Consider the following 25,485-nt stretch of genomic DNA (forward strand, 5'->3'; position numbering starts at 1 on the left):
CGCCTACTTTTGATTGCTTTGTGCTTGCATTGTTTCCTACCCTCGCCTGCTTCGTGCATGACTGCGCACATTCGGAATAACAATCATTGTTACGCCGTTTTGCATTGTATTGTGCATCGCATGCACGCCGTAATTAGCACTATTGTGTGCAGTGTGAACTCTGCTTTCTGACAGATAAACTTACTCACGCGGTTTACATTCGACTTTTTCGAGTATTTCTACATTTTTTACAAGATATGGCTCCGCCTCTGAGAGAGAAGAGACCTAGGTTTTTGATCCATACAAAACACTCCACAAAATGGAACTACTTGATACAACTCATATTTTAGCGGTAAAGATAATAACCAATCCACATAATGAGGACATCATTATAAGCAGTAGGAAATTTCCTACAACTTTACTACATAATATTTTGTGGATAAACTAATCGTTATAGAGTTACAAGCAATTGTAATCATGACTATTGGAAGGAGTGAATACGACTCGCGATCCCAAAATCAATGTGGCACAGGGGGGTTTTGTGGCTGGCACAGGGGATTAGCATCGGATTAGCACTGTGACATTGGCTTAGTATTGTGCGTGGCATGTTAAGAGCTAGGCATGCAGCTAGGAGATAAAAGAGCATGCATGGACTTTATACATACACGACGTACCAGGGATATCCTGCACATATACAAACCAGTGGACTGTACTGTTCATGACCTTTTTCTACTGGTGTCCATGCAAGCGCATGGTGCAGGCAAACCTCCTTACGTAACCTGCAGTGATTCTTCAACACAAAAACACACATCCCGGTCTCTCTCTCACACACACGTATCATATAAGTGAATGAAATTCCAGGCCAGCCAACGTGCATACTGAAGCTAGTCTATAAATTCAAACACTGGTCACCCAAAGACGGTTTATATATAATTTTAGTGACAAATCGGTGCATTTCCAAAACATAAACAGGATGCATAATCTTGGAAATTCCTCTGTAAGGGTTTCTTTCTGTTGGTTTCATGTCCCTTTTTTCTCTTGATTCATCAGAATCACAGAATAAAACTTTTTTTTTCAATCGACTTGAAACAACATATGAGCAGAGACTAACACGCGGGAAGTCAGAACAGAGAAGAACCGAAGAGATTTTTTTTCTTCCAATTCTGTGCTAGTTGTATTCATTGTGAATGTAGTTTTATAAGTTGTTCCCGTGTTATATTGGCAGTCAGAGAGCTTATATTTATGTGCAACAGCGTATCACATCGTGGTTCCACTTCTTTTTTTTTAAATGGGGACAATCGGGAGCAAGCTGCAAGGAAGATAGGAAAACAGACTGGTGTTCGTGTTTTGCATGTGAGTAACGTATACAAATCGATATGCGATCGAGGCTTTTTAGATCTAAATTAAAGTCTGGCCTGCCGTGCCTGTGTGATGCAAGAAAAATTGATCAAATTATGTTATCAACGAGCTTTGTAAATTACTGAGTAACTCAATTGCGGTAGCGGACTACATTATCGTTCTCGCGTAGGCCGTAGCACCATCTGAAGAGATAAGTGCGTAGCACACGTACGCACGCTGCACGCACGGCAGCAGCGATGATCTTTGCGTTAAAAGTCGGGTTTCCCGACAGAGTTTAATTCACACATAAAAGAGCATAATTTATCATGAAAAACACCATTTCATTTCATATCATCTACATCATGTCTGTTTTAGGGCATACACATTCATATAACATACAAATCAATTAGAATGGTGACAGGCCGATTTCGAGGAATTTACCAAAACTATCCACCCTCTTTAATGGCACCATGGACCCTGATGGCACTTAGGAGGTGGTTTCAAACCGCCTTGATCACAAGAATCCCCGTTAAATTACGAGAACTTTTTTAGGCTGAAAAATACCCATTAATTATTCCTGCATTCAAACCGCCCTGAAACATACCCTTCGGGATAAGTTCCTGAAGTTACGAGCATGCGCAGTATGGTCTGATAAGCAGGCAAGGCGCGAGATTCAAAATCACTAGCCCAGCAGCCACCCACGGCACAGCACCCAACAACAAGCTGGGCTAAAAGTTCCCGTAATTTGCTTTCACATCGCCAAAATACCTGCGACCTTGGAAAAATCCCAGCGAAAGATCTCGTAATTTCACCAAGTACCTACTATTTAGCGAGTATTTTCTTTCGGGGAAATTACGTGTAGTTTGCTTTCACATTACCAAAATACCTGGTATTTTCTGATCGGGGTAAATTTCCCGATCAGAGAATACCTGGAACTGACGAACTTCGAGGCGGTCTGAAACCACCTAGGGAGGGATCCCTTTATATAGCTATTCTCCTGACCACTCCTGACTAAGACCCCGTTCTCATTACACTTTCTAAACCTAGCTTACAAGAAACCAGTTCAGGAAACTAGTTTGGAAGATCACTTTGCTTGCGTTCCCATTTGATCACCTAAATGTGGTTTTCAAAATTACTTCATATAAAGCGATCTTGTTGCTATAAGAACGCTCTCAGCGGGGTGACAACGCATCATCGAAGAACGATTGTCTCCTCACGTATGCTAAAACCAGTTTCACGAGGCAAAGTGATCTTGAACTACATCGCGAGGTGGTTTTATGAAGGAAGGTCACTTCCAAGATCGCTTCGACCGTTTTAGGAAGGTAGTGAGAACAGTGTCTTAGTCTTCAGGCACAGACCCTAATTAAAACTTTACTCAACAACTTGGTCATAAAACCAACCTACCTCCATGATAAAACACACCTAGCACAACACAACTTGTTATAATGGTGATAATTGCATTTTTGTATTAAAAAATGCAACATAACACATAGTTCAATTCAGCCCCGGGCCATGAAGGCTTGAAATTCAGACCAATTCAGTGTGTTTTGACAAACCAAGGACTTGTGCCTGTAGATATATGCTAGACTAAAGTCAATCCCCCTCCCGGGAGGGGGGGCAGTCAAATATATTGCTGTACACAAGCGTGAACAAAGAAACGCCTTTAAGGGGGTGTTTTTTTTTCAGTTTTGGACGTGGTCCGCGCGTGGACTCATTAAGGGTATCAAAAACACTGATTTTCAAGAAAAAGGGTGATTTTTAAAGACCGGTCAATGGTCCATCGCGGGGTCAAACATATTTAGGGCATGTATTTTTTCCCCCAAAGCTTTTTTAAGACTAGCCAAATGTGTTTAGGGTATGTTTTTTTCCCAAGCTTTATCCCCGAGGTCATATTTTGGATATCTTGTTTAGGGGCCAAAATGTGCAAATAAATCCAGCAGATAACTTGTTTAGGGGGTTATTTTGCACACAGAGAAAAACTCGTTTAAGGGGTGTTTGGAAATTTCTTTGTCATGCGTGTGTACAGCAATAAATTTGACTGCCCCCCCACCCTGCACAGACCCCCTTGTTTTAAAAAATAAAAGTAAAAAAAAGTGGGAGTTAATAATGACATCAAGTTGATTTTCATAACACTAAAAATATATTTTTTAATTTATGATTTTGTGAAAATTCACCTGAGGATATATTAAGAGAAAAACAATTTTTGGGGGGGTGGGGGGACTTTGCAACATCACATGCAATACAAGTGCCATTTTCTAAAAAAAATTAATAATGATTTTACTGTACATTCTCATTCTAAGACTTTTGAACTGAAGATTATTGCGTCGCCAAATCACAGTCCTTCGTTGCTCTCTTTAGCAATAAATTTGACTGCCCCCCCCCCCCCCTGCACAGACCCCCTTGTTTTAAAAAATACATGTAAAAGTTAAAAAAAAGTGGGAGTTAATAATGACATCAAATTGATTTTCATTACACTAAAAATATATTTTTTAATTTAGGATTTTGTGAAAATTCACCTGAGGATATATTAAGAGAAAAACAAATTTTTTTGGGGTGGGGGTGGGGGAACTTTGCAACATCACATGCAATACAAGTGCCATTTTCTAAAAAAATTAATAATGATTTTACTGTACATTCTTATTCTAAGGCTTTTGAACTGAAGATTATTGCTTCGCCAAATCACAGTCCTTCGTTGCTCTCTTTAACACTCAGCAAATCGAAGACACAGACGACAAACTTTGATTTAACTTTAATAACATGTTCTTCAGGAGTCCATTTGGTTACGAAGACAATGAAAGAAAAGAAAGAAGAAGAGGGGGTGGCAAATGCTCTGGGACGTGGATAAAATTTATGAAAGTGCAAGTGCAAAGAAGAAAGGGAAAAAAGGGGTTTTATACTGCATCCACACTCAGTCAAGCTACCTAGCTCACACCTCTGTTCCAGAAGATTCTTAATATTCGCTATTATTTTTCCATCCCATAATAATCTTTTGGTCACCTGATCTAACTCCACTGTCACTGTTTTTTGATGGACAGGGCAAAAACCTTTTCCATTGGTAAAAATATTTCAATTCAAATCTCAAACTTCTCATTTTAAATTCCAAGATCATTCTTACCTCCTAATTGGTCAATTGGGAGGACAGGGCTTACTCCATTCAGCGTGGGTACACTGGACTCTCTCTATCCCCTATTATCAAGAATCTACTGACAGCTTAATCTCTACGGAGTCAATTAACTAGTGACAGACCGACACCTGCCTTTATTCAAAATATCAACAAATACATAACTAAAAATTGACAAAAATAAATTCTCTGTCCAGGACAGTTCAATATTCTCGACCTCAATCTCTCCATTTCCTCTGCTATTCATTCTCCAAAACCATTTAAAACTGTGAAAAAATATTTGTTTGTCATTCCTATATCCCTTAGGACTCCTTTACTCTCAAATTGCCCTTTTTCTGGAACTCAAGTGCATTTTGGTATGTTCATGCTCTAATACCCTTTTTACACAGGCTAAAATTTCCTTAACCCCGTACTATAGGTGGGGTAAATTGCCATTTAGCCCCACCTATAGTACGGGGCTAAGCTTAGCCCACTTTCTTTTTACACAGCATTTTTGCAAAGTGGGCTAACCCCACCTTTAGTACGGGATTATTTGGCCCTGCAAAAAAGCAGGGCTATCCCAGCAATTGCGGTGCTAAGAGCGATAGTATGGGGTTAAGATCGCTAGTGTAAAACGAAAGTGGGCTAAGCTTAACCCCGTACTATAGGTGGGGCTAAATGGCAATTTAGCCCCACCTATAGTACAGGGTTAAGGAAATTTTAGCGTGTGTAAAAAGTGTACGAGTGAAGTACTTGTACTACGAATGATCGACAAAAAACACTAGTCCGGGGTTAGCGAGTTTCGTGTGTGAAAAGCAAGCATTCCTTATCCGGGGTTAGCAATAACAATTTGGCATGTGTGAAAAGGAAAAAAAATAGTATGGGGTTAAGGATAGTACGGGGTTAGCGATAGTCCGGGGCTAAGAAAATCCTGTGTAAAAAGGGTATACATTAATCTTCACTGTGCTACAGACATCTCTATCCATTCATCTATCCATTTAAGACCCCCCCCTTAGCCCCACCAATTTTCCCGGGGTTCAGGAAAATAAGTGCAGTGTGAAAAGCATATATGAGACCAATTTTTTCTGTCTCCGTTTGGTAGTCTCTCTACACAGGTTTCACTGTATTAAAATAACCTGTCTATATAGACCATTCACTCTTTAAAGAGAAATGCCAGTAGTTGCAGTAAACACTGATTTCATGAGAAAGTCTGTAAAACCAGGCTTAATTGTCAGTATATCATCGAGGATCCCGGGGGGCCACTTAAATTGACGAGTGGATACCATGCGTGACCAAAAAAACATGTAAAAAGGATCTTTTTCACGACAGGGCACGTTACGTACGTAACGTGGAAAGGGTGTCAAAAACACAAAAATAATGAAAAAAGGGTATCTAATTCGCTAGGAAGATTACTTGTTTAGGGTCGAATTTGCGGGGATGATAAAACAAAATTAAAATATTTTATAAAGGATGTCCTTTTTGCCCCAACACTTCGTGTTTAGAGTCCGATTTGCGCGAGGTGTAGAAGGTGGGGTCGTACTAAACCAAATAAGGTAAAGCCGACGACTGAAGGACCCGTAACAATAAAACATTCCTGTACTTGTTTAGGGGTTCATTTCAGGGAATATTTGCCAAGAGTATCGTTTTGTTTCCAATACTTGTTAAGGGTAGGGTTTCACACGCCAATACTTGTTAAGGGGTGCATTTTCAGAATATGGAAATTACGTGTTTAGGGTGCTTTTCGAGACCCCATGGTCGCGCATGGTATCCACTCGTGAATAGAAGTGGCCCCCCGGGTCAATGATCTAGATCTGGTACAGTTACATAAACTGAACTTTGTGAAATCTTGAAATCTACGCTGAAAAATGTTCACACTGAAGATCACCAACACAGATAAAGACCCGACAGAAGTGACCGAATCTGCACTTATTTTGCTTATTTCTAAGTAATTACACAATTTCTTCCAGAATCCTTTGGCACACATATTCATGCAAACAGACACTTGGGTGGTCATTCTATTAGATTCTGTAAAAAGTCACTTTGAGATGTTACCAGAAGTGGAATTTATCTTTAATGACTACCTTTTGGGCTCCCTTGGGTGGTTTTTGTACACAGGTTCCACTGTATTCCAAGAACCTTTCTATCAAAACTATCTGCTCAATACAGACTGCTTTTCTTCTGTCCCTTGGTTTGTCTTTATATAGGTTTCCCACTACTACTACTACATGAAACTGTCCATAAAGACTACATGTACCTTCTCTCAAATACCATGGATGCTCTTTATATACAGGTTTTGCAGTATTACAAGAACCTGTCCATAAAGACCATCTGTTCATAGAACCACTTTTCTTTAACACCTCTCTTGTATGGTATACAAGTTTCACTAAATTAAAATAACCCATACATACGTAAATAAAACCACTTTTGTCTCCATTGGGTGGTCTACAGGCTTGACTGTATTACAGGAAACATGTGGGCGTTTCATACAGTTGTTCGTAACTTACGAATGACTGCTGATCCTTTCTTAGGAACTACATCAACATCAATGAAAATTTGCTATATCATTTAACACAAGAAAGGATCACTAGATGTTTGTAAAGTCACTTGTAACTTACAAACAGTATTATCAAACTATAAAGCACTAACCTTTCCATAAGGACCACTTGCTCTTAAAGACAGGGGCGTAGCTATGTGGGAGGGGGGCATACATGTTGCCCCCAAAGATTTGGTGTGCCCAAGTGCCCCCCCCCCCTCTAAAAAAAACAAAATTCTGCTGGAATAGAACAAAATTTGGTAGGGCCTAAGTTACAGTGAATTTTCAAGACAGAACCATGCATGTTCTTAGAAGTAAAAAAATAAATAAACAAAATAATTGAAAATACATTTATATGTATAAGACTACCTGCATAATTATACATGTATAGCAGTTGCCAGAGCGATGCAGCTACATTACACTGCAAGGGACTGCAAGGCCTTAATTATTGTTAAAAAAAAGGACTAGTCTAGGCCTACTAGTATATTACTGGCAGGCACATTGCACGCATACATTCAACATAAAGTTTACCACACATACCATACACACTGTAATGATTGCTACATGTATCTACCATAGATTGCAACGGACGGAATTCACGAAAAGGGCCTTTTAAAACGAAAAATCACAAAAAACATATTTTTTTCAAAATACACAGAACAGCAACATAAATTACTAAAAAATCTCATCAAAATATGAATATTAAATGGCTACAATCATAACAATTTACACATCGTGACTGCATTTGACTTCATCACACTCAACCGGACCCCTCGCCCGTACCTGTATCCGGCCGAGCTCCGGGCAGGTTTGGGCTTATCAAAAACATTCACATGCACACATCGTTTGAACAACTCGGTCGTGTATTGCTGCCCTCTATGTTTGAAGATGTAACAGCGCACAATATTGAGATCTCGAAATCCAAAATTGCGGATAGGTGAAAATCGTTGACTGCTGAAAACGATGTCCAAAAAACCCAAATTATCGATGAAATTTCATTTAACCGTAAAATAATGCTAAAAATATGAAAGGTGAGGATGTATTCATGTTAAATGTGTTTGTCAAAATGTTTTGTGTACCAGCATAGATCCGATTAGAACGGATTATTTTGCGTTGTTCTGTTGGTACAGTGGCAGATACAAATTTTGACCAGCACGAGTGTTGTGATATTGCTATTCAATGGATAAACGGAATTGTCACTTTTTAATGTACACAAAGTCTATGGGGAACAGAATTTCCATTTTCTGGCATGCTGAAACGGAATTTACTATATTCTGAAACGGAAAAGGCAGTTTTTTATACAGAAAAATCACTGTCCCTACACATTAATGAGATTACACATTCATGTTGTTTACTCATTAATCAGTAATGAATCTTCCAATACTTGATTTATAATTATATTTTTGCTGACCTCCTGAATATGATTTTCTTTTGTTTTACCATTTGATTTCATTTTGCATTCTTCTGTCTATCTATGCAATATGTGATTCAATGCGATTTATAATTTCACTTACATTTAGAACTGCTTTATGTAATTAGATCCATCATAATGAAAATCTTTGTGTAATTGAATCTATTATGTATTGAATGATTGTTTTTTTTTTTAATTATGTACTCTTTGTAAAATATCTTTATCTATCTTATTATATGTATATTTCAGCCACTGGCTGCAAAGCGTGTATATATTGCCAATAAACCATTACTATACTATACTATACTATATACTATACTATAATATACTATGTAAGTAAAGTAGCCTCATTACTTTTAACCCCATCTAAAAAACTAGTCTTGAATTAAAGTCAGGTCTTGAAAATGTTGGAGATTGAGAACCAGAACATGATCATCTTCCAGCTGATGTATTGTCAGATGATCATGATCATGCTGGTGATATTGATATGCAAAGTGACAGTAGCATGAGCGATGATGATATTCAAACCATTGCTGGTTCACTAGATTCTGTTGATAAAGGCACACCACAGTTTGCTGAGGGAATCAAAGTGCCTGGTCCATGGGACATAGAAAGACTCTCGCTGATGGACCTCAGCCAAAACTAAACAGTTATCCTCTAACCCAGCGTGGTAAGAAACAGAGATCTTTTTGCTCTGAATGGTTTGTTGAATATCCTTGGTTGGAATATTCACAAAGTACTGACAGCATGTATTGCTTTGTATGCCATCATTTTTCATCATCAGGGAAAGTTGAAAGATCATTTACCACCAATGGATACGCCAAATGGAAAAGAGCAGACGGAAAATCAGGACGATTCACAAAGCACATTCATGCAGACTATCAAAAAGATGCTAATGTGGCATGGACTGAATTCGGACAGATGCAAACTAAGGGGACCTCTGATGCACAAATGATGAACAGCACATCAGACCACAGTTCGAAAATAGACACTTCATTAAAACACTTGACCAAGTCATTTTGGTGACTTGCACTCAAAAAATTGCATAATGGGGACATGAAGAACATTCCAAGGCTGTTAATCCAGGCAATGTTGTAAAACTCTTGGAGCTAGTTGCATCCCATGATCAAATCGTCAAAGAGCGCTTGGCTAACGGACCAGACAATGTGAAATACACCAGTCCGGAGATTCAAAACGAAATGATACAAATCTTCACTGATATCATTAGGAAAGAAATCATCCCAAGAGGTCAAGGAAGCAGGAAAATTTGCAATACTGGTTGGTGAGACGAGGGACGTATCTAAACAAGAGCAAATTCCCCTGGTTATAAGGTACTTTTATGAGGAAAAAATTCAGGAGTTTTTTTAGAGTTCAGAGCTAAGTTTTGAGTTGGATGCTGAATCACTGACGAATTATATATTGAACATTCTTAAGATCCACGGAGTGGACTGTAAGCAATTCCTAGTTGGTCAATGCTATGATGGAGCATCAGTCATGAATGGGAAGATTAGTGGTGTCTCGGCTCGAGTCTGAAAAGTAGCCAAATACGCATACTGTGTACACTGCCATGCATATTGCCTGAGCCTAGCACTTGTATATGTCACCAAAGGAATACCAGTTGCTGCTCAGTTCTTCTCTTGGCTAGAAAAAAGTCTATGAGTTTGTGAGCGGATCGTATGTTCATTCCAAGTAGATAGACATTCAGAAGGACATGTATTCTGGTGAATTTACTTGTGAACTGAAAAGGCTACCAGATACATGCTGGGCCTGCAGTGTGGAAGCATGCTGCTTAATAAGAGACAGGTTCCCAGCATTGACATGTCTTCTAGAAGAGATTTGTAACGAAACGCATGCTGACCGGTCGATTGATACCAGACGACTGTTGGCACAGCTCAATGACGAATTTCTCATGAAACTTGTCATCATGGCAAATATACTGATCATAACAAATCAACTCTCTACAATCCTTCAGTCTAGCAATGTTGATCTGGCAAAGGCAGCAGACCTGACAAGAGCAGTTGTAGCAGAGCTCTAGGACATGCTTTCCCATCCTCAGTCATTCAACTGCCTGTGGGATGAGGTCCAAACATCAGTGAGAGATCAAGGGTTTGACATGGATGAAATAGATCCATCTCAAAGGAAACCATAACATTAACTCCCAAAGAGATAAAAAGAAGCTTCCCTCCTTGATCCTCTCCCCGGAAACTCTGGAGTCCAAGATAAATTTGAAGATCCGTTGAAAGACAAAATAAAAACAAAATTTTTCAATCAATTTTTTCATAGAATGCTTTCAGAACTCAACAGATGATTCAACTTGGAAACGTGTCAATTTGATTAAGTCAATTCAAGCGCTCAGCCCAAGAAATGAGCATTTCCTGGATTTCGGATATATGGATGGATTTGCCAAAATGTGCCATGTGAATTTATAAGATCTCAAGCATGAAGTCCATCCAATTAAGCGGCTTCTGGAACGTCGCTCACAAGATGGCAGAGAACTTCCTCAAACGCTTCCGGATTTTGTTGACCTGATCCAACCCTTCGGCGAAGCATTTCCAGAGATCAACCGATTAGCGAGAATTGCGCTTGTTCTCCCATAACTGCTGCTTGTGAACGAAGCTTTTTGGCTCTCAAGTTGATAAAGACCCTTCTCGGGAAGTCCATGGGCAATGCCTGATTGAGCAATCTAGGGATTCTTTTTATCGAGGGATAATATGTCCCGAAGCTAAAACTAGACCTTTTCATGGACAAATTTGCCAAGAAAACTGAAATAGAATTATTCTGCAGTGAGAAGGTATGTTCATTTCTTCATGTACCTTTTTAATAGATGTTTTTCTTATTTTCACCTTTTTTTTACTATTAATTGCATCATCATTTACATTTCTTGCTTAAGTGATATTCCTCTGACAATGAGAGGACAGATTTTTAAACAGGAAAATCACAACAATCACTATGCCTATATGTTTTTCACATACACACACAGAAAAAATTGTTGCCCCCATTAAAATGCAAAGACCCCCCAGTGCTCCCCCCCTCCGAAAAAAAAAATCCTAGCTACGCCAGTGCTTAAAGACCACACTTTTCTTGCCTTCCCTGAGTGGTCTCTATATACAGGTTTCCCTGTATCTTGCCTACCTTCTGTCCTTGTAGCTTGCATCTTCACCTCTGCCTGTGCTGCCATGAGTTCCTCCTTCAGCTCATAGATCTGTTCTTGCTGATGCTGACATTTCCTCTCCATCTCTTCATTCTTGGCCTCATACTCCCTGTATCTCTCCTTCACCGATGACAGTTCCGTGATCAGCTTCGTCTCGCAGGCCACTTTCTCCTGTTGGATAAGATACATAGTACAGACTGAGTTACATCAGATATTAAACATCATTTAAAAAAAACACAAACATATATGTGGTATGAGCTTTACATACATGTATAGATTTCACTTAAAATCAATTAATCATATGGTAGCCAAATGATAAAAAGTATTCTAAGAGCAGAGAATCTTGCTTTAACATGGAAAATTGAGAGAAAGACAATTTTGCTAAAAGGATAATTCGGATATAGACAATTAGCAAATTGTTGCATGATAAAAGAGAAGAGTGAAAAAAAATGGGAGTGGTAGAAAAAGCTAGGAACCGAGGTTTATGGAACAGCAGGGTGGGTGTTTCATCAAGCCATTTGTAAGTTACGAGTGACCTTATGTGACTGGTGACCATTTTCATGTATATAAGATGTGTCTAATTTACACACTTTGGCTCTGGAATGTTTTTAAAGTTAGCGAAATGGAATCAGAGTGAAAGTATATGATCTCTGGTGTGATGTAATAATACAAGTCATCTCTTTTCTCAAGTCTTCAAGGAAAAAGTCAAGGCCAAGTACATGTGTTTGATCTGTGGACAAACCTCTCTCAATGCCTGCATTTCTCTCTGGTGTGATGTCATAATAGATGTCATTTCTTGTCTTGTGTCTTCAAGGACAGTGTCAAGGTCATGTGACTTCTGATTCACCAAGGACAATTCAGCCTCTGTCTTCGATAATCTAAACAAACAAAATGAGAGGAAAACCTGGAATAATATTATGCTTTTGTATATTACTCAAAACAAGATCAATACATATTAATGCCATCCATTATGGCACAATATATAAACCTGTTTAAAACATTATTTACTTTTTATTCAACCATTCTATCAAAATAAAGTTTTAAGTGATTATCATTCACAACATTATGTCTTATGTTAGTTGTTTGAACATAAATGTATACTCTTGAAGGTATATTTTGCTATACATACCCACATCTCTTTACAACCTGGATTGACTTTGGTGCATGCTTTTTTAATAAGGTTGAATGGTGAATAGTTTGCTATCAATTCCAATGCAACCATCTATTAATAATAAGTATTAAACATAAGGCCATTGATGATTCAGTCAAAGTACGCAATGTTCTGCAAACAAAAAGTACAACTAAACACATGAACAGACAATGAGCAATATTTAGATCTCTGTTGAACTTACTTAGCTGCTACTGCATTGAAGGCTGACTTCCTCTCCGCCAATGCCTCTTCCAGGAGACGTATCTTCTTGCTTGTCTCGCGCTTGTTTCTCCCGCTTTGATCATTCTGCTGATCGATCCTCCTTAGAAGATCCCTGGCCTGTTGATGTTTCTCATTCTTGAGTTGTTTGATTTCTCTTGTCATGATATCCTGTCTGGTCTGGTGAGTGGCTGATAAGCTTGCTCTTTCTTTGTTCCTCTCCAGCAAAAGTCCTGTTAATTTGAATTTCATAAATACTAATTATAACAGGAACAGTGTAAATGTAGTCTTATATTTTTCTGTTAAAACGAAGTGTGATTTCTGGTATTAGAAATCTGATTTCGATAGGAAATGGTTGGATGCATTTGGTTGAATTATATTGCTCACTCAAACCCTATGACAGTTTTGACAGTTTCTGTCTAAACCATGATGCAAAGTCTAATATTTCCTCTGAACCAAGAACATTCTCTTTACATTCATAGATGTTTGTAATGAAATTTACTTACCAATGGCCTTTATGATATCCTGTGGTATATCATTGCCAGCGAGATCCATCTGAGTTATTGTCTGGTTGTGCTGTAGGCCAGCCAGAAGGGATCTACCTCCCACAATACCAACATTATTCCATCTCAGATCTGTTTAGAAACAACAACAAAATACTGGAAAATGAACAAAAATTCTGACTTCATACCAGTGCTTCATACTCCTCTTTCACTTCCTCAGGCTCTCTCAAAAGCCACATTGTTTTTTTTTTTCCTAAGAGTATCCCTCAGGCATATTTGTTTCCATGTGAATTCAATAATAAGTGTTCTATTCTTATTCATTACAAAGTGCCTTGGGCATTTAATCTCCATGGAGACAGGAATACAAAATTAGTATAACAATTGCTCTTTTTAAAGTGGAAAGGTGTTTCATTAAACATTAGCTTAAGGACATGGTAAAGTGCTAATATCTAACGTATTTTCTTACTAGCAGACTATCTGACAATGCCGACTCTGTAGCATGATCAGATCAATGTACAAAATTTTATTCTACAATCTCTATGCCCAAATATTTATTCATTTCCTCATATTCTATACATAGGACTTTTTTTAGAAGTCTTCACACAATCTCTCAGAGAGAAAAACTGATCAACATTAATGAAGAATAGTAAGAAAATTTACCAACAGATGTCCATCTACTCAATAAATGATGCCCTTCAAATTCCACTTAAAAATGCTTGTCATAAAATAATCTGGGAGATAGCAATAAACTAAAATGCATTTATTGGTTGACAATTATTTCCACATCTCTTGCATGTCATATCAGTCTTTTCCCATTAAATGATCCTAAGATTTCATAACAAGGCAAGAACAATACTTTGTTATGTATAAAACAAGCATATTCTTATCAAACAACATGAGTGTCAGCCACCGCGACCCTAAGACTAACCTATATTCTGCAGAGAGCTGTTTCTGGTGATAGCTGTTGCGAGCTGGCTGGCTCCGTCGTGACCAATCTGATTGTTCCTCAGATCAAGGACTTCTAGACTATCGTTTGCCGAGACCCCTTCCGCTAGGTTGGCAAACCTTGAACCATCTACACCTACAGCATTCCACTCCAGACAGATCCTGAAAAGAAAAGAACGAGACAAGAGGATATCAGAATCGCAGACAGAGCTGCTCCCTGAGGAACAACCCAATCTGAGTGATAGCAAGTGAGTGATCACTCAATAAACTTAATGAGGCACCTAATAAAGAAAATCTGAAAAGAGATCAAAAGGCTATTTGAGTAGTTGGTACAAGGTACTTAAGTCATCAAAATAAAAAAAAACAATTAAAATTTACTGGCGAACCCAATTGCAACCCTAACCCTACATCTCAGACGAAACAATGCCTGGAGCCATTGTTGCAGTAGTAAATGTTGTGTCACAATTTTTTTTTTAATACACATCATGCCCTGAAAAAAATGCTGTATGCATCAAATATCACAACTATAATTATAGACAACTGGTCCGGTATGGAATTTTGTTTGCTTTGAATTCCATTGTGTGAGTTTCACTGCCTGACACCTCGAAAATGCTATCCTCTGAAGACGTATACATGATTCCAGTGTATTCCTCCCTACATTTTTCAAAACCAAATCTGTCCAAATGATCTCTAAAGTGACCATTCTGTTCTTTCACTCAGAACCAGATGACTTACTTACCGCTTGATACTATGGTTCTGCCTGAACAGTTTCCCCAAGGCCTCAGCACCAGCACCTCTCATGTTGTTTCCTTTCAGGTCCAAGACTCTGATAGATGTATTGGAACATAGCCCATGGAGGAGGTGTTTGCCACCTACAAAAAAACACAATGCATCATTCATATCAGATTCTATTTTTCTGAAGCCTTGCTGTTTTAATTGACCAGTTTAGAGTTACCTCATGGGCAAGTTTGTACAATAGACATTTCCTTTCTTCCATGAGGATAGGCAGATTTCAAAGCAAGATATTATGTAAGCTTGCCTGACATAGCAGGATGCACAAACTGCATAGACCAGATGACTAAAATAGCACATCAGTGAATGCTTTATTCGATCCTAAATCTCACCTTCATCTCCAATCATGCAATCTGACAGCCTAAGCTCCTGAAAGATGTGATTCGTTGACAGGGCCCTTCCTAGCACCGAGCACGTCTGAGCAGTCAGTGATGTCGTAGATAGGTCTAGAGTGGTCAGGGAAGACCTGGACCTGGTACTGGACCTGGACCCACTTCTGTAAAGTGAGGACTTGGCTTCTGGATCTAGCTGGTCGAGGACACTCTGCTGTGGAGCAATCCCATTCTCCCTACAGACCTGAAGATAGACCATCTTAAAGGAATCCATGTTGTCTATTGATCTGGTGTCAATCTCCAACCTGCAACTGACTAAAATGTGACAAAAAGGACATCTATTATTTTTTTATTTTAATATAATGATAATATAGGGTATTTATATTGCGCACATATCCACCTTGTTAGGTGCTCAAGGCGCTCCTATATTACCCGGCTAAGCTAGGCGTTCATAGTGCACACAGCTTCTTGAGGAATAACTTCCTACTGGTACCCATTTACCTCACCTGGGTTGAGTGCAGCATATTGTGGATCAGTTTCTTGAAGGAAATTACGCCATGGCTGGGATTCGAACCCATGACCCTCTGTTTCAAAGTCCGGAGACTAATCCACTGGGCCTCAACGCTCCACATAATTAGCAATTGTTGAAGAATAGAATTTATAGATGTCCTCTCATAAGCTAACCTGAAATCCGTAATTCCTGACCAACACTACACTTGCCTTCAGGATTAGTGCTTCTATCTTCTAACCAAATAAACAATGAAATGTAAATCTGAGACACTAGTTTAATTTTGAGAAATATTTGACCGAAAGGTCCAATTTTTATAAATGGAAAAAAAAATCTAAAGCTGTGCAGGTCCTAAAGCTACACACCACTCATCGCGCATGCAATTTCAATGGGTAAATGCGTGCTCTTTTTGTGGAAATGCAACTGTAGTGTGGCAAACAATTCCTATTCAATTTTTCTAAGTACATAGGCTGAAATAAATTACTAAATGCATAGAAAACCTACAAAAGTTTGGAATTTTAGAGCTATATTCACTTTAATTTCAGTATCCTACAGTAATATGAACATATTTTAGAAATTGCATGATAAACTGAGTGCATAGCTTTATGGCAGCTCCTTCATCGGCAGTGAAATCAAGTGTGTTCGAAAAAACTGCAGGATTCTCATAAATGAGTTTCGTGATATTTTGTTCTTGGTCAATGATCTGTAGAATATTCATCACAAATTAGGGTGAGACATGACAAAATGTTCCTATATTACCTATACAAGGCATTTTAGGAGTTAATAAAAGTCATATTTCGCTCACTATCTTCAATCCGAGACCAACGAGGTAAACATTTTCCATGATGCCCTCCCCTGGCTTTGCCCATAGGAATCCTGTACAAAACAGAGGGCATTATTGGCCATATTTCTGCTAATGCGCTTGTGCAGTAGGAGCTGATTTTGATTGCTAATTTCAGTATTTGAAAAATCTGGCTGGAACCAGTTTTTGAACCAGCGCATTGTAGATTTCTATGCATTAAGTGTATGTGCGCGCCATGCATAACGCGTGACTGCAAGGTAACAATTTACGTCACAGTTGCTTATTAAGGGTTACTTTGCTAATGCAAGGTTGAGAAAATTATAAGTTTTGAGTTGAAAATAAATGAAGTTCTAATTCAAACTCAATTATCAAACTGAAGAGGGAAATAAGTGAGACAGACGCAAAATGAAGAGAACTTAAACCGAAGAAGTCTGGTAGTGCACTGTTTAATATCTGGGCTACTTTGCCTCAGCTAAAATCAAATCATTCTATAATTTACATGAATATTTAGATTAGAAATAACAACCAATCAAACTAAAGATAATGGAAGGATCGAACTAAAATGTAAAAACCCAATTCAAATGATTTAAAACCAATAAGGAATGAGATGAGATGACAAAGATGTCTGGTGATTATGTAATAATGGAAGAAGAAACTAAGGAGTCAGGTGAGGGATGGAATGAGTGGAACACCTGAAGAGAGAATAGAGAAGGAATGAAGATGACAAAAGAGAAACAGAGGAAAGGCATTCAGAGTAGAATGAATGAATGAATGACAACTGAATATCATTAAACTCAAATAACCTAAGTTCAGACTGCAAGGGTAGTGCTGAAAAGAAATGCAAATGAACTCAAGTTTAGACAGAACAGAAATAACAGCTGAAGAATAAAGGAAATAAACAAAACAGCAAAATGACAAAATAACCACCCTACACTAAGTACATGAATAACCTGAAATTAGAAGTAGTGATAAGCAAACAGGCATATAAATTGTTCCAAATAGTAGCTTGAATTACTAAATGTACAGCCTTAGGTAATAATATTGATTGGCTCTTCTTTCGGGAAACATCAAATATGTCACCCTTAAGAGAACCATATTGCCCTCGTCTAAAGACTCGGGCCAATATTATTCTGTTGCAGGCGACATATTTGATGTTCCCCTCAAGGCCAGTCAATATCATATAAATATTAACATTGTCATATTTTTCATTGTTTGTAAACAAAGTGCATATTTTTTTACATGTACATCTAGGTCACCCCCCACAAAGCGCTGCTTGCTGTATGAAGTGAACATTGTGGTGGTTCCCAATTTCACGATGCCTCATTTAATTTTGGCGAGATCAGCAATGGGGACCCCCCCATCCCCCTTCCGCCTTAATCAGCACTGATACAATTTCACACTCGCCAAGTTCGACTCAAATTTCCCAACAAGGAACTATTCGCACATGTCATACTCATCAGTCTCTCAATCACTGATACAGTTTGAGCCTATCAAGGTCTCTGACCTCTGTTTTTCCACATTCCGAGTGATAGAGAATAGCATCAAATTTGCCATAAATTTAAGCGACCAAAATTGTGCAAACAGATGAGCTGCTGCAGGCAGATTTTTTGGTCGCTACCTTCAGTCCATATCAACATTAGATTTACAGCAGTAATTACAGCACACCACGGCGAATCCCAGCGAATGATGTCTGACTGAGGATTCGAACGACGACGTCATCGAGATCCTTTCATGAGAGATCCTTTCATAAGAGCCTTTCATGAGTATGAACCTTGAATTTTGACAGTTCTGTGAGAGATTTCTGCCAGAGTTTTATAGCCAAGCTTCCTTTCGCGCAGCCAGTAAAGAATTTACCACGTGAGTTGTGTGGCTGGCTAGCTACATATGTACACTGTATCTGCTCTAGTAGCAATTACGTGCGATTCATTCCGTGTGTATTCTGTGTGTGAATGACAGAATTTAGCGGGGGGGGGGGGGGAATGGTTTGCAGTGAATTTGATCATTTCTGGAAAAGTTATTGGCCCAACAATGGTTTTTATTACTGGTCATGTCGGACCCTTAAAATCTTGCTATTTTTGGAAAAATTACTGGCCCGACAATGATATTTTTTACTGGTCATGTCGGACCAGTAAATCTTCCTATTTCTGAAAATCTACCGGCCCGACAGTGATTTTTACCGGTCTGGGACCGTCGGACCGCCGCTAGTGTCGAGCCCTGTATTAGGGGACTTGCAATGCAAAATCCCCCCGTCAGGGCTCTTCAATTTTTGTCTTTAATGAATAAAAATTTGAAAGTTAACACAACCAAAATGCAAATTAATATTCCCTCTTAGCATTAATTGCCAAAAAACGGAGAAAAATCAAGTTAAAAGGAACAAAAACAGTGTCTTAGTCTTACCTCGGCTTCACTTTTTCATTTCACTTCCCCATTTTATCTGATCTTAAGAACATAAACATATGGCCATTGAGTCCCTGTACAGATCGCGCTAGAACTTCGGTCTCTGTATTTGGTGAGTGAAGCCCGGTGGGGTCACTCAGCCGCAGAGGGGGACACGTATGACCGTTACCACAAATGCAAGTGACCCCCTATTGCAGTCAATTTCAAGGACATTTTGTGAAATTTACCCCCCTATTTTCACGCAAAACAAGGACAAAATTGCGGTAAAATGGCACCTTGAAACACCCCTAATTATAAGATTGTAAGGACACTTTTGCCCATTTCGCAAATTTACCCCTATTTACGTATTTCAAGGACAGGGCATTTAACACCCTTTCCTCATTAGAGGAAATTGCAACACAGGCGTCAGAGTGCTCAGTCCTTAACTCTTAACATGCCACGCACACTACTAAGCCAATGCCACAGTGCTAATCCGATGCTAATCCCCTGTGCCAGCCACAAAACCCCCCTGTGCCACATTGATTTTGGGATCGCGAGTCGTATTCACTCCTTCCAATAGTTATGATTACAATTGCTTGTAACTCTGTAACGATTAGTTTATCCACAAAATATTGTGTAGTAAAGTTGTAGGAAATTTCATACCCCTTATAATGATGTCCTCATTATGTGGATTGGTTATTATCTTTACCGCTAAAATATGAGTTGTATCATGTAGTTCCATTTTGTGGAGTGTTTTGTATGGATCAAAAACCTAGGTCTCTTCTCTCTCAGAGGCGGAGCCATATTTTGTAAAAAATGTAGAAATACTCGAAAAAGTCGAATGTAAACCGCGTGAGTAAGTTTATCTGTCAGAAAGCAGAGTTCACACTTCACACAATAGTGCTAATTACGGCGTGCATGCGATGCTCAATACAATGCAAAACGGCGTAACAATGATTGTTATTCCGAATGTGCGCAGTCATGCACGAAGCAGGCGAGGGTAGGAAACAATGCAAGCACAAAGCAATCAATAGTAGGCATGCGAGCACGAGTGTGGCATGTTATAGTAGGATACGTAGCGTGCACGAAGCACTCAATGAGTTAAAGATGACTAAGAGCCAAGTCATAATAATCCAAAAGAACTTTATTTTTCTTGAAAAATAAGAAAAGTAGAATTCTTTGTAAAAATAAATGTAGATTTGTCCATATAAAGATACAGAGCATGATGCGCGCACCCTCTGCGGCTGGTGACTCGGCGACGGATTTTACTTCCCGTAATCGTTCTCCCCTTTTTCCTGACCCCTATTTCCATCAGATCGAGGACAGTGAGCACCCCTATTTTCACTACTTCGAGGAGAGTTCTGTCCGCGGACGTTCAGTGAAATTGACCCCTTTTCCCGCGATTTTGGTAACGGTCATGCGGTCCCCAAGTCATATTGAGTGACCCCACCGGGGAGTGACGCCAACGCAGTTCAGCTGAACAACCAACATAACAGGACCGAAGCTTTTGATAAATCTTGCTCATTTGCTCATTAACAAAGGGGATGGCCGACTGACTGACATGGGAAGAAAGGTGACATATTTCATGATAGTTAATAAGGACAAAACTGTATTCATGAACTAAATCAATGGACACGCACGCAAGCATTAGACGGATCCAACAGGGAAAGCGGAGCCGCGAGCCGAAGAGCTCCGACTCCGAGCTCTGCCACTGCCACTGGCACTGCCACAGGCAAACGATGTCGGCGGCCGGTGGTGACGCCGCGTCGCTAGCTTCAGCGACGCGACTTGCGACAAACACAATCGGGATTGAGACAAGAAGAATTTTGAGATAACAATATATGAAGAAATAATATCTAGCACTGGCCTCTAAGATTGATCTAAATTACTTGTTATTCCCTTACCCGTACTAGGTGAATATCATCTGCGAGTGTGATATATTTATAAAGATGAAGAAAATCCGGAGGGAGTTCGGGACATTTGCTTGCAGTGCAATCTTGATATTCAATTCTTATTTATCTACAAAACTATGGTGTCTGTGACTATAGCGTAGCAAAAAGAAAAATTAATGTATACGCTCATATCTGCAGGCGTGAAAAAGGTGAAAACTTTACTGGAAATTTTTTGACAGACATAATTATTTTCTAGGTTCTGTGGGTTCTCGACAACCAGAGTTCTCACATGAGTCACATTAGAATACATTTCTATTTCTTATAAATCTGTTTTGGTCTCATAAAATACTTACCATTTTACGAGTAATTATTTTGTTTCATATTTCTTGTAAAAAAAATAGGAAACTCGCAAGCTAGTGAAATTGTAATTTAATTCTGATCACACAAAAAAATCTAAGAGCAAAATCATGAATCACGAGCAATCCAAAATTTCTTGACTAGATTGCTTAATCTGAGTGGATAAGCAAAAAAAAGTCTTCAATCGTACCAGAAAAAAATGTGACAAGCAAAAAAAAAAAAGAAAAGAAACGGTCTTCAAGCTCGTCGGGGGGGGGGGCAAAATAGGTATTCAAGCTCGTCAGGGGGGCAGGGATACGTCCTTCGCATTGTTTGTGACTCGTCGGGGGGGGTCTGCCCCCCCGTAGGTACGCTAGTGGATACCCCAACAACAACATCAACATAAATTACCAAAAATTGGCAAGTAGAAAACAGGGAGGGGGATTAGGGGAAAACAGAGTGAGAAGGGCGGGGCATACTTGGATTATGATTGTACGGGGGTGTGGGGCTGAGGTCATAAAACTCTTACCCATTTCTAAGGGTCGTTTGATCGTAGGGAACAGACACCCTGTCTTATAGGACTCTTTTTTTTTCTCCGAAAAATACAGACCCATACCTAGGATTTTAGAAAATGTAACAACGCTCCATGACAAACTCGGTTGATTTGCTTTCTTAATTGCATTCGAGTTTCTTTTTAAAAAAAATCGTATGCCTTAAAGATATCATGATTAAAACTGCGCCCTTGAACAGTCACATTCAATTATTCACTGATTCTTCTGCTATTATCAAACATTTTTAACCAGCTAATTCTCTCTCTCTCTTTCTGCAGTTAAATTAAGTTTACCCCCTCCCCTAGGCTAATATCCGAAACATTTTAATACTTGTCGTGATGACCATATATAAGCATTAAAAATCTTTGTTGAAAGACTTCTTGGAGTTACATTTCGATCCATCCTTTTTTATGCATATTAATTTGTCATGAAAAATTCATTTCGTCTTGTATCAAACATCATAATTTTTACCGAAATGAAGATGATGAAAAATAATTCCATTTTACCATATAATAGACAAAGTTCGAATAACGAGATTGGCACCTTAATTAATTTGCCGTAGAGGAAATGACATTATGCATTTTGTGTTATAGACAAATAAGCCAATATACTTATAAGGTTATACTATTTGTATATTCTCCTCCACATATCTGGATATATTGAATTCAAATCGGATGACACAATACCTAAAATGGGGGATGATAGTAATTATGGCGGTAGATCCGAAAACCAGTGTATTTCCTGTTCTCTATATAACGAATTGATATAGGCCCAGATATGGTTTAATATAAATTATCCTGTTCTCCTTCTTAACCAAGCATTCTTGCTTTAAAAAAATGTATAAATAATTTCTGCGGCGAGCAAAGCGTCTATTTTAGTATAGTCTCATTAGAAATTTATTGTGGTAAGCATATCCCAATCCCAAATTATGAGAAATAATGGTCCATAAATTAATGCTATATAACGACTGAGAGGGGATATCATTCTTCAAAAAAAAGACAATTCTTCTTCAGTGAAGCGAACGTCCTACGTATTTGTCCCATCGATCAATGTCAATTAATTTCCTTCATTTTCCAATCCAGAACAGCTGCCCAAATACAATACATTGAGGATCGAGCAATTCGTTATTGTTCTGTCTCCCTCTTTTGACGGGGTTTCTTTCTTTTGTTCTTTTTTCGAAAGAATAAAAAATTGATAATATCAAGAGAAATTATTTCACTACGGAAGTCCATTATTATTTTATACTTGACCTTTCTATTTTCCCAATACGATCTTCCCTTTTTTTAATTTTTTTTTTTAAAGAGCTATATTAAGTACCGCGCATGCATTGCAGTCTTATTTTCTTTTGCTTTGGCCTAATATTACTTTGTCCTTTAAAAATTGTTGTCTTTTGATCTTTGGGCCATACATACCGGATTATAATCATCTACCCAGCAATACAATGGGAAGGGAAAAATACCAACCTCTTTAATTTCTGTAAAATAGGCCAGTGTGATTAGAAAACCCATGCTCAATTTATTTCTCATTAAAACCATATGCTCCGCCGGAGGTGATGATGATGAGAGTCCGTTTTCAGCCTCTGGCATGAGTTTATGTCGACTGAATTGCAATTGCGGTGTATAAATAGGCTTTGATATTCACCATGAACCCTATGGTAACATATGACTTCCATAATTTCCTACCATTACCCCCCCCCCTTTGTCAAATTCTCGATCAATTACCTGGAGAGAAGGGGGGGGGGGGAATGCGTCATACTGAAGTTATTGTAAAGATAGGGTTTTCAGTAAACCATTTTCCTTGGATGTCCTTTGAGCAAGGAGTTACCAGCCTTTGATTTGAGTGAAATTTCTATCTTTATTTTTTGTTTGGAAAACTAAATATGTTTCTTGCTCTTTCTATAAATTACAAATAAAATATAATAATCTTCGTTTTTATAGGGCCTACTTTCTGGGGCAAATTTGCCAGTTTCGTAACCATTGCTACATCACCACTAGGCACTATACCACCATCTTCATAGAGTGATTGTTACCATCGCCATTATTACCACCATCTTCACCATTACCGTCATATTCAGTATCTTCATCAGTCACTTTTGTCATCAGAATCATTATTGCCATCATTTTCATCATACAGTCTTTATCGCCATATCACCATCATAGTCCATTGTCATCATCTCTACCAGTAATCATTGATATCATCTTTATCAAAGCCACAGTTGTCATCATCTTCACCAGTAATCATTGATATCATCTTTCTCAAAGTCACCAATGCCATCATCTTCACCAGTAATCGTTGATATCATCTTTATCAAGGTCACCATTGCCATCATCTTCACCAGTAATCATTAATACCATCTTTATCAAAGTCACCATTGTCATCATCTCCACCAGTAATCATTGATATCATCTTTATCAAAGTCACCAATGCCATCATCTCCACCAGTAATCGTTGATATCATCTTTATCAAAGTCACCATTGTCATCATCTTCACCAGTAATCATTGATATCATCTTTATCAAAGTCACCATTGCCATCATCTTCACCAGTAATCATTGATATCATCTTTATCAAAGTCACCATTGCCATCATCTTCACCAATAATCATTGATATAATCATTATCAAAATCACCATTGCCATCATCTTCACTAGTAATCATCTTTATCATAGTCACAATTGTCATCATCTCCACCAGTAATCACTGATATCATCTTTGTCAAAGTCACCATTGTCATCATCTCCACCAGTAATCATTGATATCATCTTTATCAAAGTAACCATTGTCATCATCTCCACCAGTAATCATTGATATCATCTTTTGTCAAAGTCACAATTGTCATCATCTCCACCCGTGATCATTGATATCATCTTTATCACAGTCACCAATACCATCATCTCCACCAGTAATCATTGATATTATCTTTGAGTCACCAATGCCATCATCTCATCCAGTATCATTGATATCATTTATATCAAAGTCACCAATGCCATCATCTTCACCAGTATCATTGATATCATTTTTATCAGTCACAATTGCCATCACTTTTATCAGTAATTATTGCAATCATTTTCATCATATCATTTTGCCATCACCTTTACCATCACCGCCACAAATCGTCAGTCATCATTGCAAATTTCTTCATCATGGTAATTATTGCTATCATCTATAGTCATCAACATGATTCTGATGATGCTACAGCAATAGTAATGAAGGTGATGGTAACAATAACAACAGTATTAATGATGGATAATTTCTTCAATTTAATTGATTTTAGATATAAACAAAAATCATAATCATAATCACATCACCAATGTCATCAACTCTTCGCCATTAAAATTCAAACACAAAATTACTATATTGCAGCAACTAGTTCATCAGTTTCATTCCATCCTTAAAAAGAACTAACCAAAACAATTCAATGATTCAATCAGAAGCCTTTCAAACTCTACTGAGTAATAAAAAACACACAATTTCATCATTGAATATAAAACACAATACCATTACACTATGTTGGATGGTTTAAATTTCGTTTAATTGACTTTGATATAACTTTTATATTCATAACATA

General features: G+C 38.3%; 1 protein-coding gene across 1 annotated transcript in view; it reads right to left on the reverse strand.

The window, feature by feature from the left end:
• Window positions 1-21,146, reverse strand: part of LOC121422280 (leucine-rich repeat-containing protein 45-like) — a 50,301-nt gene extending 29,155 nt beyond the window's left edge. The window contains exons 1-8 of the mRNA XM_041617212.1: window positions 21,044-21,146; window positions 15,454-15,768; window positions 15,069-15,201; window positions 14,313-14,491; window positions 13,388-13,516; window positions 12,865-13,114; window positions 12,255-12,390; window positions 11,494-11,683 (exon numbers count right to left, since the gene is read on the reverse strand). Coding sequence (XP_041473146.1) covers window positions 11,494-11,683; window positions 12,255-12,390; window positions 12,865-13,114; window positions 13,388-13,516; window positions 14,313-14,491; window positions 15,069-15,201; window positions 15,454-15,727 — 1,291 coding nt within the window. The 5' untranslated portion in view covers window positions 15,728-15,768; window positions 21,044-21,146. The remainder of the gene's footprint in view (window positions 1-11,493; window positions 11,684-12,254; window positions 12,391-12,864; window positions 13,115-13,387; window positions 13,517-14,312; window positions 14,492-15,068; window positions 15,202-15,453; window positions 15,769-21,043) is intronic.
• Between the last annotated feature and the right edge of the window lie 4,339 nt (window positions 21,147-25,485).

Source organism: Lytechinus variegatus, chromosome 10 (genome assembly GCF_018143015.1).
Source record: "Lytechinus variegatus isolate NC3 chromosome 10, Lvar_3.0, whole genome shotgun sequence".
In the NCBI taxonomy this organism is placed as follows: Eukaryota; Metazoa; Echinodermata; class Echinoidea; order Temnopleuroida; family Toxopneustidae; genus Lytechinus; species Lytechinus variegatus.